General features: G+C 44.7%; 1 protein-coding gene across 1 annotated transcript in view; it reads right to left on the bottom strand.

The window, feature by feature from the left end:
* Positions 1–19,694, bottom strand: part of BACE2 (beta-secretase 2) — an 87,394-nt gene extending 67,700 nt beyond the window's left edge. Inside the window, exon 1 of the mRNA XM_089677897.1 lies at positions 19,318–19,694. Coding sequence (XP_089534023.1) covers positions 19,318–19,587 — 270 coding nt within the window. The 5' untranslated portion in view covers positions 19,588–19,694. The remainder of the gene's footprint in view (positions 1–19,317) is intronic.
* Positions 19,695–20,066: the final 372 nt, after the last annotated feature.

Genomic DNA, 20,066 nt, shown 5'->3' with positions numbered 1-20,066 from the left:
AAAAAACAAAAAAAACCACAACATTCCATTGTCCGTGAACCAATCTCTGCTCATGGTGGTCATGGGTTTGTGACATCAGACCGGGGAACCTGTCAGACTTGTGCAGTGGCATTTCATTACCATGATCAGTTCAGCTTTGCAACACGTTACAGCTTTTTCCTGTAAAACACCCTGACAACCTACAATGCCGGTTTTAGAACTTATAATTGTAACCTGTGTACAATGTACAAGTGCTGGCCATCCACACCTCCACCATGACCAACCACTGGACATTACCATAATACAATTCTATTACACTCTATACATAGAACACTACACCCCCAACATGACCCACCACTGGACATGACCATAATACAAATCTATTACACTCTATACATAGAACACTACACTTCCAACATAACGACCACTGGACATGATAATACAATTCTATTACATTCTATCCATAGAACACTACACCCCCAACATGACCGACCATAATACAATTCTATTACACTCTATACATAGAACACTACACCCCCAACATGACAGATCACTGGACATGACCATAATACAATTCTATTACACTCTATACATAGAACACTACATTCCCAACATGACGGACCACTGGCCATGATAATAATACAATTCTATTATACTCTATACATAGAACACTACACCCCCAACATGACCGACCACTGGATGTGATCATGATACAATTCTATTATACTTTGTATATAGAACACAATCATAATATAATTCTATTACATTCTATACATAGAACGCTACACTCACAATATGGCGACCACTGGACATGACCATAATACAATTCTATTACACTCTATACACAGAACACTACACCCCCAAAATAACCATAATACAATTCTATTATACTTTTTACATAGAACACTACACCCCCAACATGACGACCACTGGACATGACCACAATTCAATTCCATTACACTCTATACATAGAACACTACACCCCCAACATGACGACCACTGGACATGACCACAATTCAATTCCATTACACTCTATACATAGAACACTACACCCCCAACATGACCCACCACTGGACATGACCATAATACAAATCTATTACACTCTATACATAGAACACTACACTTCCAACATAACGACCACTGGACATGATAATACAATTCTATTACATTCTATCCATAGAACACTACACCCCCAACATGACCGACCATAATACAATTCTATTACACTCTATACATAGAACACTACACCCCCAACATGACAGATCACTGGACATGACCATAATACAATTCTATTACACTCTATACATAGAACACTACATTCCCAACATGACGGACCACTGGCCATGATAATAATACAATTCTATTATACTCTATACATAGAACACTACACCCCCAACATGACCGACCACTGGATGTGATCATGATACAATTCTATTATACTTTGTATATAGAACACAATCATAATATAATTCTATTACATTCTATACATAGAACGCTACACTCACAATATGGCGACCACTGGACATGACCATAATACAATTCTATTACACTCTATACATAGAACACTACACCCCCAACATGACCCACCACTGGATGTGATCATGATACAATTCTATTATACTTTGTATATAGAACACTACACCCCCAACCTGACTGACCACTGGACATGATTATAATAGAATTCTATGTGTAACCATACAAGCAGACAAGAGACATTCCAGTTCCCATTGTGTGACTCCCACACTAGATTGCACATTACACAACACTTTCATGTACAATGACGCCACAGTGTTCAGCAGAAGTCACATGCCATGTCAGGCCCATGGGGAACGTCAGGTGATGAAACTCATTTGAGAATCCTTTAGGTCTCTTTGGGTCAGGGGTTTGAACACGGACCTCTCTGTGCAGCTCCATCAGCTGAGGGATTCCTGAGAGTCTCTGATGATCACATGGAACCTCATGACTCCAAGCTTTACATCTCGCTGACCAGAAATTTCTTTAATCCTCCGTAGCTCAGAAAAGAGGTAAATGACGGGACAGACGATTTTCACATAACAGACTGTAAAACCAACTCCTTCCATACCAGGCTATTTGACGGAATTCACATGGGTGCAAGTTACTACCGAATGATCGCTGAAGGCGAATGAAAGTGCAGTGTTGGTGTGAGGCAAAGCAACCAGAATAATATACAAAAAAAATAAAATGTTCAGTTCAGAGAATGTTCCATTCCCCGTTTCCTTCTGTGACCAATGACCCCAGAATGAGAAAAGAGTTAGATAAAATAAAATAATTTACATTTTCTTTAATGCACCTATATCACCTCCCATACACACCCCATAAAAGGAAAAAAAATTGGTATAGGGTGAGCACGCAAGTACACATCAATTGAGTGACACATGTAAGGTATCATCACAAACGTAGCGAGAGCAATAATTGTAGGACCATAATTTATGGTCAACTCTAAACTCATAACCCGTAAAGGCTTTCAAAGTGTCGCCTATGGAGATTATTACCATAGTTTTTTGCAAGTCCACAGGCTTGCACAGTTTTAGGACATGTTTGGTATCAGTTTACTCGACACAACCCCATCTTTTATCCTTTACTAAAAAATTGGGTTGTATACTTTGCTTGTGTGCACTAAAATTCATTTGGCCCCAGTTCACACAAGAACGTGGTTCGGGAAACCCATACTTGGGTACGCATTTCCCACACCGCTTTCAAATCGCACTGCCCCTGCAATCTGTAGTGGGTGTCAGTGCATTGCATCTACTCTGACAGGAAGGAGGTGTAACAGCATGGATTACATCATATCTTCTCCTCTCTTTCTGCAGTAAAAGGAAACTACAGTTCCCATCAACCACAAGAAATTGTAGTGAATGTGGGCGGGTACACTAGACCTGTGCATGTTGAATGTGTCAGAGTCTCGGTCCATCCACCACTGCATTAAGGTTGAATGACATCACTGCTTCCTGGAGAAAGAACTACAGAAGGGATGTGCCAAGACCAGTGGCTTGGGGGATAGGAGGCATAACAGCCACCAGTTTTACAAACAGGAAACCAAAGAATTAATGGTTTGATTTGAAAATGAGTAGGCTATTTCAGAGCAATTACTGAGTGAACCAGAAGATGGATTACATATTCAGTGACGGTAAAAAATCAGCAACAAGGACATGGAAAGAAGCTTTTGCCTGGAGTTCTGCTTTAAAGTGTTACTAAACACACAACAGTAATATCAGTCTGTATATGCAGTAATGCTTGTCATACTCACTGTGGAGCCTAAGGGGTTAATCCTCCGCATTGTGTAAAAAGGCGGTTTGATTCTGTCCCCAATCCATCTGCTGATAGCACAGAGCCTTGTGGGCACTCTGCACATGCTCAGTGTGATATGTATTTCCAAAAAAAAGTTTTGTTTTTTTTCTTGGGAGAGTGCATGTGATCAGCACGGGGCCAATCAACACTGTCCAAACAGAGGGTCAGGGGTCCTGCAGCCTCATAGGGGAGAGTGAAAACTCCTCTTTAAAGCGGAGTTCCACTCACTCTGTAAAAAAATAAAAGTCAGCAGCTACAAAAACTGTAGCTGCTGACTTTTAAAAAACAGCCACTCACCTGTCCCAGAATCTCAAGGTGCCCCCGCCGCCAGTGGAGTATTTAGGTTTCGTGCTGCCCTAGGCAACACAAAAGTCAAATCAGACACCCCCCTCCCCAGCAGAGAGAGAGCATCACACTGATCAACACCAGACACCCCCCCCCCCCCACGGAGAGACAGTGACCAACAACACCCCTGGATGGACTTTTGTCTTTTTTCAGCCAGACTAACTATGTAACGCCTGTCCCATCCCCCCCACACCCAAGAGAGCCTACACTAACACCCCCTCCACAGCGGCAGAGAGAAAGACATGCACCTTCACAGCTTTGGACATCCCCGAGAACAGTTGGGCTCTGCATGCACCATCAAGCAGCTCGAAGCCTCTCTCGGATCCCACCTGGTCCCCATGCCGTATATGTCCCTTCTTCCAGGGGGCAAGGCTGCCCCCCCTAAATAATGCCGCCCTAGGCAAATGCCTTGTGGTAAATACACCCCTGCCCGCTGCAGCCTGATTCACCGGCCGTCCTGTATTCCAGGAGCCAGCATCTACAGTGTGGGCACTTTCAGCTTCACAGCCGGGTGCCCACTGCACATGCATGAGAAGAGTTGCGCTTCCTGAATGGCCCTGTCTTCTGGGACCTGTCACGTGTCCTACAAGACTTCGGGGGAGGAGGGTAGAAGGACAACTTCTGCTTCCGATCGCCTAAGCAATAGCAATGGAAGTGGGAGCGGGTACCTGTCAATTTTGGGTACCCTCTCCCCAAAGGTGCCAATCTTTAATGGGGAGCGGGGGACCAATCCTTAAAGTGGAACTTCCACTTTTGGGTAGAACTCTGCTTTAATATGTGCTCGGCTGGACACTGATAGAAGTCACAAGACTGCCATATACTGCTGATGAGAAAAGCTATTCAGCAGTTTATATTTACTAATATAACTGCAGTTCCATGTTCTGTGTACTGAGAGAGACCAGATATAGTGAATGCAGGGTCCGGGGTTTAGTAACACTTTAATTCTCTCCTGTGAAGACCAGATGTTCAGGGAAGCAGCACAGAGACAGCAGATGCCAGCAGTATTGAAAGCTGTAAACTGAAAGTGCTGGGGTGAGAATTTTACTAAATAGTTTACAGGGGAGTTTTCTTTTATTGTGTTCAAGGTGTTACTTTGCGCAGAGGGTTTAGTACTTACTCAAGTATGTAGGGTGACCTTGTTTGCTTTGCTTTAGCTGATTCCCAGAAGAAATCTGAACCCTTTTGTCACGCTCTCCAAAGAGCACTCAGCTAAATACATGATTCATTCACTTGGCTCTGATTAAATTGTATCCAAAAGATATAAACACGCCAAAAGTGGCCAAAAGATATTACAATGCAAGAAAAGCGAACGAGAGGCCGCCCCTGCCTGCCCCCCCCCCCCTCCCCTCTACAGCTCTCTGCATATTTGCTGCCACTAAGCAGGTTTGGAAATAAATGATGTGGCCTCTGGCTGTGTTCTTGGTGCAGCTCCCTTCCTTTCATGTGTGCAGGCTGTACCTCCCCGTACAAGAGAACATGTTTACACAATTAGAGAGATCTGCTCAGCCTCTGATCCTGGAATCCGGCTGGCTCCGTACCGGGACACATCTCTTCCACGGGGAATAGGAGCCATGGAATCCAATGTATAGAATGGAACGGGAGCAGGCTGCAAGGACCATCCCGCCAAACTGGCTGGCTTTAAAGAGAACCTGCCACCCAAAAAAAAAAATCAAATAATTTAAAGTGGCTGCAAAGCTCAGATATGAACTATGAACAACACATATCCCTCTATAGCAGGGGCAAACTGACCATTTGGAAACTCGGGCACTGCCCGAGGGCCCGGGGTCAGTAGGGGGCCCCATGAGATGCCCCTGGTACCCTATTCATAGGCTTTTTGGAGTTTGGGCAAGGACACCGGGGCTCCATGATCCCCTATTGCCCGGGGGCCCCATGAGTTGTCAGTCCGCCCCTGCTCTATAGGGTGTACGTTTCTCAATCCAGAGCACTAAGGCCGGGTTCACACCAATGCAGTTTGCGTTTTGTCCGTTTTGCAGTGCTTTTTGCGTTATCTTCATGCAGGTTTTGAGGCTTTTTTCTTTGGGGGGGGGGGTTGCTGGGCAGATTAAATACTAAAAAGGCATCCTCCTGAACCATGGAAGCCATGATAGAGCCTCGGCCTCTAGGCGGCGTTATATTGCTATTAATGTTCTTAAATATTTGATCATCACCTGTTACTCTCCTTATTGGTGATTTATTGTACGGCATCCCTGCGCGGGCGATCAGCTATTACTGTATTACTTAGCGTTTCAATAAAAACTTTTGACAAAGGAAAAAAAACAACTAAAAAACGCGTCAAAAGCACCCTGAATATGTTTTTCGTGTCTCCATTTAAGTCTATTGAACCAAAAAAAAAGCAACATCTGGCTTTTCAAAGTCCCTGATCCTTTTCAAGAATGCAGCAGCTCAAAAAAGCATAGATGTGAGCGTGTCTCATATGAAACCATGTTAAATGGTGTCTGCAAAAAAACAAAAAAAAAACAAAAAAAAACACACAGAGGTGTCATTTCTGTCTGCCGATTCGTTCCCCTGCTATCTGCAGGAGTCACTTCTGACAAGTTTTCCTGACACCACAAGGGAAAAACCCCCCCAAAAAGGACAGGGGAGGGAGCTACAGCACACAGCCTGCGATTGATAGTCTCAGCTCTGTTCCTGTGTGAAAGGGGGGCGGTGGATGGGTGTTTCCACTCCAATCAGGTCTCACTGAGTTCTGCAGAGTATAACTTCAGCTCTCCACCCCCTGCTTTCTGAAAGCTCAGACAAGCAGTATAAATTCTGCATTTGCACATTTGTAAAGAAGAGAATACTGCAGATAAACAGGTACAACTTATGTAGGAGGACCCGTTTCATCTCTGTGTATATAAAAGGGATTGCAACCACTTTAAAATGCATTTTTCCTTTCCATACACGATTTATTCACTTGCAACATGCCTTTTGAATTTGGAAAATTTAGAGTTAATTTCCTAGCACATCCCACTCCCTTCTTGCATGTCACAGCCCTCTCCTCTTCTAGTCTAATTACGGTCTGTGCTGACCCAGCTCCTCTACCCCTTCTTTCACCTCCCTACATAACCTTTTATGTAGCTTCTGGGAAATAAGTGAAGGGGAATACTATGAAGTGACATCTGAGTCTGCTGACATCACATCTAAGATGACAACACTCAGCAAATGTCTACAAAAGGGACATTTTTACAGGTAAATAACATGCATGAAATACACAGCTCAAAAAAATTAAAGGAACACTTTTTAATCAGATTACAGCATCCAGTCCATTAAATTCCTGGAATATTGATCTGGTCAGTTAAGTAGCAGAGGGGGTTGTTAATCAGTTTCAGCTGCTTTGGTGTTAATGAAATTAACAACAGGTGCACTAGATGGGGAACAATGAGACAACCCCCAAAACAGGAATGGTTTTACAGGTGGAGGCCACTGACTTTTTTCCCTACTCATCTTTTCTGTTTTCTACTAGTTTTGCATTTGGCTAGGGTCAGTGTCTCTACTGGTAGCATGAGGCTATCCCTGGACCCTACAGAGGTTGCACAGGCAGTCCAACTCCACCAGGATGGCACATCAATACGTGCCATTGCTAGAAGGATTGCTGTGTCTCCAGCACAGTCTCAAGAGCATGGAGGAGATTCCAGGAGACAGGTGGTTACTCTAGGAGAGCTGGACAGGGCCTTAGAAGGTCCTTAACCCATCAGCAGGACTGGTATCTGCTCCTTTGTACAAGGAGGACCAGGATGAGCACTGCCAGAGCCCTACAAAATGACCTCCAGCAGGCCACTGATGTGAATGTCTCTGACCAAACAATCAGAAACAGACTTCATGAGGGTGGCCTGAGGGCCCAACGTCCTCTAGTAGGTCCTGTGCTCACTGCCCAGCACCACGAACTCAATTAGCTATTGCCATTGAATACCAGCATTGGCAGGTCCACCACTGGCGCCCTGTGCTTTTCACAGATGAGAGCAGGTTCACCCTGAGCACATGTGACAGACGTGAAAGGGTCTGGAGAAGCCGTGGAGAATGTTATGCTGCCTGTAACATCGTTCAGCATGACTGTTTTGGTGGTGGGTCAGTGATGGTCTGGGGAGGCATATCCATGGAGGGACGCACAGACCTCTACAGGCTAGACAATGGCACCCTGACTGCCATTAGGTATCGGGATGAAATCCTTGGACCCATTGTCAGACCCTACACTGGTGCAATGGGTCCTGGGTTCCTCCTGGTGCATGACAATGCCCGGCTTTATGTGGGGAGAGTGTATGCAGTTCCTGGAGGATAAAGGAATTATCATTGAATGGCCCCCACACTCACCTGACCTAAATCCAATAGAATGCTTCTGGGATGTCATGTTTCGGTCCATTTGACGCTGCCAGGTTGTACCTCAGACTGTCCAGGAGCTCAGTGAAGCCCTGGTCCAGATCTGGGGGGAAATACCCCAGGACACCATCCGTCGTCTCATTAGGAGCGTTCCCCAATGTTGTCAGGAATGCATACAAGCACGTGGGGGCCATACAAACTACGGAGGACCATTCTGAGTTGCTGCAATGAAATTTCAGCAAAATGGACTCGCCTGCTGCATCATTTTTTCATTTTGATTTTCGGGGTGTCGTTTGATGATTTAACGAATGTCTTTTAGTTCTTTTTTATTACTTACATAGCGCTGTCAATTTCCGCAGCTCTTTACATATATATTGTACATTTACATCAGTCCCTAACCCTCAAGGGGTATACAATCTAAGGTCCCTAACTCACATTCATACATACACATACTAGGGCCAATTTAGACAGGAGCCAATTAACCTACCAGCATGTCTTTGGAGTGTGGGAGGAAACCAGAGTACCGGGAGGAAACCCACGCAGGCACAGGGAGAACATGCAAACTCCAGGCAGGTGATTTGAACGAATGACCCTAGTACTGCCAGGCGGAAGTGCTAACCATTTAGCAGCTGTGCTGCCCCATCCAAAAGTACTTGGAAATTAAATTTACTTTTAACATTTACTTTTGTGACAAATTGTCTTTGCCACATTAAAAACTATACACGCTGGTTGGCTACATGAACACCAAGCTCCCTTGGAAGCCAAGCTCTCCTGGCAGCTGAAAAACAGTAAACGCTGCAAAAACACATGTAAAACGCAGTACCACGAGTACTTGCCACTGAAATGAATAAACGCCCAAGTTGGGCTTACACGTGTTTTTGCAGTGCTTTTTGGCCAAAACGTTCCTCTCCTGAACATGATTTTTCTGCGTTCAGGAGAGAGAGGTTTAACTTCCCTCAACGATGCCGCTAAACTCTGGTAAAAGCCTATGTGTGCATGACTTATTACGTTGCCTTTAGGGGCTTTGGAAAAAAAAAAATTCCAAAAGCTCCTAAATTCACATTTATGAGCAGCAGTGTGCATGTGGACTTAAGCCGGCCATACATGAATCAAACTTCAGCTGGTTCAGCAGGGAACGGATGAATTTCAGTACATCTATGAAAAAGCTGGTTGCACACAAGTTTATTCTATGGATCGACTTTTGTACAACCAGCCTGACGGGTTTTTCCAGAACAATCAGTCCTGCCGGCTATAGCCTGCGACACTGATCATTGTATTTTGCCAGTGGGGAAGGCTCACTACCCACAAAATACAATAGCTCATTGGGAGTGACACTAGGTTCACAGCTATGTAGATTGCGCAACTTCACAGTACATTTTGAGTTTTCGAACAAGCATTCTTGATTCATTTTACGCTCTTTTTTTTCCTCCAATAGGAAGGTATTGACTTTGTGTGGGTGCAACTTAGGTGCAACTTTTTTTGCTAATAGGAAAGTATAACAATTCTGTTCATGTAGTGCAACTTTGATGAGACTTTACACTGGCACTCAAGTAGAAGCAAAGTCACACCCATTAAAAGTCACATTGCAGTCAATACTTTCCAATTTGAAAAAAAAAAAAAATGCAAAAAACACATAAAAAAACGCAACAGTTGCATTTTTGCTGCGGGTCCATTGAAGTCTATGACATGCAAAACACAATCTGCTGCAGGAATAAATAAGTCCCTGACCTTTTCCAAAAAATGCACAGATGTGTACCAGGTCTATAGGAAATAATGTTAAATGGACTGTAGTGCAATTCTGCAAACTGGAAAACGCCCTGAAATCCACATAAGTGTGACCCTAGGGTGATTCCCCCATCCATATTGAATGTGGGTGGAGGAAATTGGTTCTTTTTTTTTGTTCTACCCGCTAGTTGAAAAAAAAAAAGAAAATATTATATATACTATGTTGCCAAAAGTATTGGGTATCCTGCCTTTACAGGCACATACACTTTAATGGCATCCCAGTCTTAGTCCGTAGGGTTCAATATTGAGTTGGCCCCGCCCTTTGCAGCTATAACAGCTTCACCTCTTCTGGGAAGGCCGTCCACAAGGTTTAGGAGGGTGTCTATGGGAAGGTTTGACCATTCTTCCAGAAGCACATTTGTGAGGTCAGGCACTGATGTCGGGGGAGGAGGCCTGGCTTGCAGTATCCACTCAAATTCATCCCAAAGGTGTTCTATGGGGTGGAGGTCAGGACTCTGTGCAGTCCAGTCAAGTTCCTCCACCCCAAACTGGCTCCTCTATGTCTTTATGGATCTTGCTTTGTACACTGGTGCGCAGTCATGTTGGAACAGGAAGGGGCCATCCCCAAACTGTTACCACAAAGTTGGGAGCATGAAATTGTCCAAAATGTCACCTTAAGAGTTCCCTTCACTGGAATTAGGGGGCCAAGCCTACCCCTGAAAAACAACCCCACACCATAATCCCCCCTCCAACAAACTTTACACTTAGCACAATGCAGTCAGGCAAGTACCGTTCTCCTGGCAACCGCCAAACCCAGCCACATCCATTGGACTGCCAGACAGAGAAGTGTGATTGGTCACTCCAGAGAACACGTCTCCACTGCTCTAGAGTCCAGTGGCGACGTGCTTTACACCACTGCATCCAACACATTGCATTGCACTTGGTGATGTAAGGCTTGGATGCAGTTGCTTGGTCATGGAAACCCATTCCATGAAGTTCTCTATGCACTGTTGTTGTGCTAATCTGAAGGCCACACCAAGTTCGGAGGTCTTTAGCTAATCTGCAGAGAGTTGGTGACTTCCGCGCACTGTGTGCTTCAGCATGCACTGACCCCGCTCTGTCATTTTACATGGCCTACCACTTGGTGGCTGAGTTGCCGTTGTTCCCAGTTGCTTCCACTTTGTTATAATACCACTAACAGCTGACCGTGGAATATTTAGTAGCAAGGAAATTGCACAGGTGGCAACTTAACGCAGTAGCACGCTTTTCACTTCACTGAGCTTCCGGAGTTCAAATGGAAGGTGGAGGAGCACAAGGTCTCTAACATCCACCAGCTCCATGATGTCATCATGGAGGAGTGGAAGAGGACTCCAGTGGCAACCTGTGAAGCTCTGGTGAACTCCATGCCCAAGAGGGTTAAAGCAGTGCTGGAAAATAATGGTGGCCACACAAAATATTGACACTTTGGGCCCAATTTGGACATTGTCACTTAGGGGTGGACTCACTTTTGTTGCTGTGTGTTGAGTTATTTTGAGGGGACAGCAAATTTACATGTTATACAAGCTGTACACTCACTACGTCACATTGTAGCAGGGCCTGCCTTAATAATTTGGAAAAAAAAATTCCATCCTGCGCCTTTCAAATTTTCTTGTCACTATGATGAAAAATAATCATCGATCTGACCCCTCTAACCACTAGAAAGTAGAACAAACATTCCAAAAATGGAGATTTACAACTGAAATTCTAGTGGTGTATGGTCAACGTGTAAGTGCTCCCCCCTCCTTCCCTTTGGTACACCTTTGTTCTTTAATCAGGCTTGTTGGAGCTCCAGGCTATGGCCTGCAAGTAAGTCCAGATCTGCTTGGAGCTGTGAAAATCCTTTAAATGGGGATCATTATTGTGAGATAAAACAAAAGCCACAAAAGACCTCTGACAACTAAACACATTGTGACCAGGCTTATCACCTCTCCTGGGATAGATACCCTGCACTGCCAATATGCACACCAGGACCCATTATGGCAGACCATGCTAGGATAAAATCCCAAGTCCATCCAAAGATTTAAAGGGCAACTCCACTTAAAAAAAAAAAAATTTCAAATAAGAAAATTAAAATAGCATATGCAATTGCAACACAAGTTCCAAATGACCTTTCCTTTTTAATCTGCAGCTCTGTAATTTTACAGGGTAGATAAAAAAAAAATAAAAATAAAAAAATAAGAAAATCAATGATTAAAATAATTAGGATTTTTTTTATTTAAATCGGATTTTTTAAATTTTTATCAAATTTATTTTAATAAAATACTTTTGGAGTAAAAATCTATCTAAAGATAGTTTTCTATTTAATCATTTAGTTTATTCAGCATGAAATGGAGCGTAGTTATGTACCATGAGGCTGTATATTCTGCAATATTTAGATTTTCGGTAAACTCATTCAATGAATCCGAGCTCTGCAAGCTGAGATAACATGCACTGCATTGATACATTCACACAATTTCACAGTAACCATGAGAAAAAAACATGAAATAAAAGAATCTGAGTCGTTCTCCAGCTATGTGTGATTAACCTATTAACCTAAAATCGGTTCTGATATCGCCGTTTTACTAACCTGACAGCTTATAATTCTAAAAAGGAAACCTTCATTTTGTTTGCAAATATTAACCACCTCATGTCCGGCCGTTGTATATAAACGGGCGGACGGTGGCAGTGCAGGGTCGGGTGGCCATTTATAAACAGCCTCCCCGCACCCTGCTTGTGAGGGCTCCCTGGGAGCGCACAGCAACACGATCCAGTGCCCGCTGTGTCCTCTGGAGACAGTGAAGACCAATCGTCGGACGGGACCTCTGTACGAGGTCCTGATCATGTGATCAATGATTGGCCAATCAGTGATCACATGCAGAGTAGTAAGCAAGATGTCACTTCTGACATCATTGCTTACTACATGTGAAATCTGTGAATGATCACAGAGGTCACATGGTACAAGGCTATTCACAACAGCCTTATACCATGTGACAAGCTGTGACCAATCACAGCTCACTCAGTAGTTCTCAATGGCTGCAAGAATGCAGCTAGAGAGAAGGAGAAATGATTGCTTTTACAGCCTTTATGGGTGTAAAAGCAATCAGTGTAAAAAAAAAAAAAAAAAATCTGGTGACACTGTGCTGCTAGGGTGACAGTATGTAAAAAACAAAAATAAAAAATATAAAAAAAAAATTTAAAAAAAAGTTTAAAAATTATAATTTTTGGTTATAAACTAATTTGGGTTTTTTTTTTTTTTTTACTAAAAATAGAACGGAATAAATCTTGGCCAAGATTTATGATGAAATACTATTTATTTGCAAAATTTTATAAGAAAAACAGTTTTTTTCAAAATTTTTGGACATTTAATTTACATAGCAAAAAAAATAAAAATCCCAGTGGTGAATAAATACCACCAAAATAAAGCTTTGTCTCAAAAAAATGCTAAAAAATTCATATGGGTACAGTGTTGCATGACCGCGCAATTGTCATTCAAAGTGTGATAGCGCTGAAAGCTGAAAATTGGCCTGGACTGGAAGGGGGTGAAAGTGTCCGGACTTGAAGTGGTTAAAGATTCTAACTACCAGCAAGAATGAGTCGGATTCCTTACATTTAAAGAGCACCTGTCATTGTAGATCCATCATGGCAGCGCCTGTTAGTGGATATCCACTCATCTGCTGCCGCCACGTCCCTCCCCTTGTTGTGTCACTGCCGCATCACCAGCCGTCTCATTAAAGTGAATGGGACTGTCGGTGAGTCAACAGCAGGTCAGAGGAGGAGCTGATGCAGGACAGAGATGACAGGTGCCATTTAAAAATTATGATTTAAATCGAGCCCTTTCACTAGTGATTTAAATCAAATCCACCGTTATTTTCAGAAAAATTCAATGCAATATGGCATCTGAACACAGTTGCAGCTCCCCCCCCAGAAACATTTCCTTCTTGTGTGACTGGCTCACTTATTTTCCAAGAAGTCTGCACCAAGATACAAAGCAGATTTCAGGCATCCCCTGCAACAAAAATGTCATTTTTTGTAAGATACTCCTAATAGGAAATCTTATCTAAAAGGGATGCAGACCCTGCCACTTTCCTCAGAGCCCTGCAGATGCAGCAGCTGACTGATAATGATGAAATCACTCCCATAAGATTCACCTTCCACATGGTCACAGACAAACAGCTCTTTCTTCAGAATAACAAAAGGCAGGAACAGGGGCGGACTGACAACTCATGGGGCCCCCGAGCAATAGGGGATCATGGGGCCCCTGTGTCCTTGCCCAAACTCAAAAAAGCCTATGAAAAAGGTACCAGGGGCATCTCATGGGGCCCCCTACTGACCCCGAGCCCTCAGGCAGTGCCCGAGTTTTCAAATGGTCAGTCCGCCCCTGGGTAGGAATCTGCCAGAAAGTTTGTTGAAATCCCTGCAGTGTATGTTGATCACCCAGAGGGCAAGGTTTTTTTTTCTCAGCAGTAGCGGAGTTACTCTTTAAGCTGGCCAGAGATGGATCAAAATTTGGATGGTTCTGATAGAAATCGATTTAATGATCGATTTCTCTAAAATGGGACTGTTAGAAAGCTTTCATTCGATCAACACCTGCACTGCTGTCAGGTTTTTTTTTCTGGACGATCAGTGCTGCTGGCTACAGCTGGCAACACTGATTGATGGAAGGGATGGTTCCCTGCTATCAGAATACAATACCACAGAGGTCTTAAGAAACCCAAATTACAATTCTTACAGTTGTCACCAGAACAGGAAGCGAAGGGACATCTGTAGAAGAGAGATTAACTGTTACAGCCTATCGAGCCAGCCATACCTAGATTGAATCTCAGGCAGTTCAGCAAGGACCGGCTGACATTCAATCCGTCTATGGGCAGGCTGGTTGTACTGAAGTCCATTCAACGATCGACTTTGGTGCAACTAGCCTGTTGGATTTTTTTTACATATGATTACTGTCGGCGGCTATAGCGGCTAGCAGTAATCATTGTGTTCTGCCGGCAGTGAGGCTCCCCACTGGCAGCATGTAATAGTGCTGCGGGAGGCATTCTCCCATCAACACTGAATGAGTTGATGGGGGAAATTGGTTGCAGGACAGAAAATCAAATCATCTATGGCTCTCTAAGGGAGATCACCTCAGTGGTATACAGACAGCTATATAATCATTTTATTATTACAGGTACAAATATAGTGCCGTGCTTCATATATATATTGTACACTCACATCAGTCCCTGCCCCCAAGGAGCTTACAATCTAAGGTCCCTAACTCATATTTATACATACACATACTAGGGACAATTTAGATGGGAACCAAGTAACCTACCAGCTTGTCTTTAGGGTACAGAAATAATAAAAAGATAATATGCGAGCGCTATCCGGGGATCTCAAAGGACAGCGGCTAGAACACCAAAAAGGTAACCAAGAGAGAACCTTCCAATAAAGTACATATAAATATATATAAAAAAACATATATAAGGTGCAGTGCTATAATAGTAAAAATGGCATATATAACATATTATAAATAAAGTGCAAATGTCAAGTCACACTGCGGTGAGGTTAAGTGAGATGAAAAGTCCCAAAATAAGGTCAGGGGATCCAATAGATCCTAGTAGGTGCGTGGGATGAGATTCTGTGTATCACACGGTAAATCTGGGGTAAAAATTGCGCACTCACCAGAAGTGCATCAAAAAAACGCATGTAAGATTTATCCTGTAGTATCTGATAGCGGTCATCAATTGCCAAGATAGGGACAGGGTCATACACCTTCCAATCGCAACTTGGGTAAATACTTCAAATTTCATATACGTGTCTCAGGCGTGTCACCATCCGGGGTCCCCTTTTAGAGCAGAATCTGCAAGTGGGGACTCTCATTGAAGAGAGCCCAATAAGGGACACCACATAGCGTGATACCGTATACACTGAGTTTATTAAAGGTACAACATGAATTGTAGAGGTAAAATGCAAATAAAACACTGACCAGATAATAATCAGGATGGCCACCTGCGGTGGTCAGAAGTGCAGATACTGCAGCCCCCTCTGACGCGTTTCGTGCGGTGCACATTATCAAAGGGTCCTGGGATTACATGCAGGGATGTCAAAGAGCTGTTTATATATCAAAATTCATGTGGAAAAGGTGCCAGAGGAAACCGGAGTACCCGGAGCAAATCCACACAGGCACAGGGAGAACATGGGTGCTGTGGTTGGGATTTGAACTGACAACCCTAGTGCTGCTATTTGAGGTTTTAACCATTTCCTACTCTACTCAAGTGATGTGCTGTAATTCTAAACAGGAGCACACATACAGTCTAGTGAGACTCCATGGGTCCTGGTGGGCTCAAGGGGCACCCACTTTCTGGGTTTCAGCCAGCATGACTGGGGCAGAATTTGTGAAGCAAGAAGAGAGAAGAAATGTTTAATGTAATTATTAAAAAAAAAAAAAAAAAAGATTTCCATCTGACGGTTATGATTAAGCAGCGAAGAAACATTACTTCTTTGCAACCAACGCAGCACCTGGCACATTATACAGAGCACCCCAAAAATCCCATCTCAGGGATGCACAGACCTTGCATGAACTCTACACACCCCAAAAATCCCATCTCAGGGATGCACAGACCTTGCATGAACTCTACACACCCCAAAAATCCCATCTCAGGGATGCACAGACCTTGCATGAACTCTACACACCCCAAAAATCCCATCTCAGGGATGCACAGACCTTGCATGAACTCTACACACCCCAAAAATCCCATCTCAGGGATGCACAGATCTTGCGTGAACGCTACACACCCCAAAAATCCCATCTCAGGGATGCACAGACCTTGCATGAACTCTACACACCCCAAAAATCCCATCTCAGGGATGCACAGACCTTGCATGAACTCTACACACCCCAAAAATCCCATCTCAGGGATGCACAGATCTTGCGTGAACGCTACACACCCCAAAAATCCCATCTCAGGGATGCACAGACCTTGCGTGAACTCTACACACCCCAAAAATCCCATCTCAGGGATGCACAGATCTTGCGTGAACGCTACACACCCCAAAAATCCCATCTCAGGGATGCACAGACCTTGCATGAACTCTACACACCCCAAAAATCCCATCTCAGGGATGCACAGACCTTGCATGAACTCTACACACCCCAAAAAGGATGCTCAGGCTCTCCTGATATTCTACACCTAAAAGAAGAACTGCGGGATAGAAAAATAAATCACCCATTAGTACACCCCCCTACACAAAACACTAAACAGTGATTAAAGTTTTGAAAAGCCTTCCCATTTAGGAGAAAAGTCTAATTGAATTTTCATGATCTCATCTCTGTCATTCAAAAGATAAGAGCATCTGCTCTACCAGGAAGGAGGTGTAACAGCTGAGATTACATCATATCATCTCCTCTCTCTCTGCAGTAAAAGGAAACTATAGTTCCCATCAACCACAGGGAATTGTAGTGAATGTGGGCGGGTACACTAGACCTGTACATTTTGAATGTGTCAAGAGTTTTGGTCTGCCCACCACTGCAAGTGGGGCTGAATGACATCACTGCTTCCTGGAGAAAGAAATACAGAAGAGAAGTGCCAAGAGCAGTGGATGGGGGAATAGGAGGCATAGCAGCCACTGGTTTTACAAACAGGAGACTAGGGATGCACTATCTTTTTTTTTTTTTTTTTCAGCATGAGCACCAAAACTTTGCGGTGTGATTTGTGTCCATTCAAAATGTATGGATGTAAATTGCACCAAGAATAGCATGCGATTTGAACAGGAATGCGATTCCTGTCCAAATCACATGCAGTTTCCCCACTGCTTCTCTGTGAACCCAGGCTGCACACAGGAGCGGTGCAGGGAGGTTTCCCGCAGCTAAGAGTGGGCAAGTGGGGATGTATATTATGGAGGCAGATGCTCCATATTCTCAGTGGTAGGAGAGGAGAGAAAGCGGTAGGGAATTTGAAATCCAAATTAGCTTTTGCCCAGAGTTCTGCTTTAAGCCAAGGACCAGAATGGACCCCATGTATATAGTATGCAGGGGCGGACTGACCATTTGGAACTCGGGCACTGCTCGAGGGCCCGGGGTCAGTAGGGGGCCCCATGAGATGCCCCTGGTACCTTTTTCCTAGGCTTTGAGTGTGGGCAAGGACACAGGGGCCCCATGATCCCCTATTGCCCAGGGGGCCCATGAGTTGTCAGTCTACCCGATAGTATGTATATATCAGTATGGATGGGAAGAGGCAATCTCCCCCAGTACAGTGCCCCCCCCTCCAGGTGGGAAATGACAACAGCTGTGCACCCCCCCATCTGGTTCTCAGTATGCCAGGAAGGAGTCCACATGGGTTGCAGGGCTCTCCTGCTTGTTATAGTAATAGGAGTGTAAACAATGTATCGTTATTGTATAAAAACAAACTTCAGTTTATAAACATTTGAGGAGAAAATAAATTCAGAAAAGCAGGAAATGCTAACAAATCCATCCACATCAGAGGCCATAGGGGAAATAAGTGATCTCTATAATGACCGGGAGGGGGGTCTCTATAAGGGGAAATAACTGGGGGACAGAGCACCCGCAGCTACCCCAGGGCCCCTATAACTAGTCTAGTGGGGAAGAGGTGGGGGGCACTGCACTGCTACTGTGACTACGCTAGTTGGGGATTGGTGGGGGGCTTCACTACTCCTGAAGCAGGGTGAGGACTGAGTGTGATGGAGAAGTGGAGATTGCACTGCCCCATTCATACCCAGTGGGCGGGGAAGGTTGCACTACTCCTACAACCACTTCAGTGGGATAGGGGAACCTTACAACTAACCCAGTAGGGAGGGATTTTACTGCCCCACAACTACCCCAATCAATTAAGGGGGAATCCTATAGCTACCCCAGTGGAAGCAAACATTGCACTGCCCCATTAAAAACCCAGTGGGTGGGGGAGGGGGAAATTGCACTACTGCTACAACTGCGTGAGTGGAAGTGGAGATTGCACTGCCCCATAACTAACCCATTGGTTGGGGGAGGGATTGCACTACTGCTAAAACTACCCCAGTGGGATAAGGGGGATGTTACAACTACCCCAGTGGAAGTGGAGATTGCACTACCCCATAACTAACCCATTGGTTGGGGGTGGGATTGCACTACTGCTAAACTACCCCAGTTGGATAAAGGGAATGTTGCAACTACCCCAGTAACTAACCCGGTGGGTGGGAGGTAGAGCAGGCAGGTTACATTACTCCTATTACACCTGCCTCATTGGCGTGTGGGGGGGTTTACTGCCCCCACAACTACTACCCCAGAGGGATAAGGGGAACCCTTCAACTATCCCAGTGCAAGGGAAGATTGCACTTCCCCAAAACCAAACCAATGGATGTGGGTGGTGGGCAGATTGTGCTATTCCTACAACTTCCCAGTGGAAGCGGAGATTGCACTGCCACATAACTAACTCATTGCTTGGAGGGGGCAGATGGCACTACTTCTACAATTGCCCCAGTGGAAGCAGAGATTGCACTGCCCCATAACTAACTCATTGCTTGGAGGGGGCAGATGGCACTACTTCTACAATTGCCCCAGTGGTGGAGGTAGAATTAGTTGTTCCCTGGAGGACTGAGCAGTCCTGAATATTGTTACACACCCCCTCTCCCCCATAATCTATGGTGACTTACTGACTGTGGGGGGGTCCCGATCATCATCTCCAGGTAGTAGCCCCTGCCGGAGTCCCCCTCCAGGTTGTTCACCATGGTCATGAAGTTGATATTCCCGCTGGGGTCGGAGGCCAGGGCCAGTCCCATGATGTCCTTGGCAGTGGTGGTGGGCACAAGCTGGGGCTGGTTGACCAGGGCTGGGGAGATCCGGAGAGGGAAGGTGAACCTGGTCCGGGCCCCTCCTAGCACAGCCAGCAGCAGCAGGGTGAGGGTGTGCAGAGCCCCCCACATTCTCCACCTTCACCTACACAGTCCGCATGACTGCCCGGTACCCACCGCCCGGCTCCGGGGAGGAGATGGCCTCTGTCCCGGGACAGAAGAACGGATATGGCGGGGAGGAGTCTGCAGCCAACTTCTACAACTGGACACAAACTTACCAAACCCCGGGAGCGACTCCGAGAGGTGCGTGCCCGCCCCCTCATGGATGATTATGGGTACTGCAGGGCGCTGCACTGTGCAGCGGGCGGGGTAAGACACTACTTGTTTATCGGGGAAAGTTGTGAAAGTTAAAATCTGCATTTTTTAAAAAATGTTTTCTAGAAAATGACCCCACGAACAATTCTATTGGAGAATAAAGAATAAAGTGGCAGCAGTTTCAATTTTTTAAGCTATACAATATTTGAGCAACTACGTTTATCAAATGCATATTTTCAGCAAAAAAGTGCAACAACATACATCTTAGTGTAAAAAAAAAACCAAAACAATAGAAT

This window comes from Staurois parvus, unplaced genomic scaffold (assembly GCF_062004578.1).
Source record: "Staurois parvus isolate SC_StPar_1 unplaced genomic scaffold, SC_StPar_1.0 ptg000195l, whole genome shotgun sequence".
NCBI classification, from domain to species: Eukaryota; Metazoa; Chordata; class Amphibia; order Anura; family Ranidae; genus Staurois; species Staurois parvus.
This window is presented reverse-complemented; position numbering and strand designations above follow the sequence as displayed.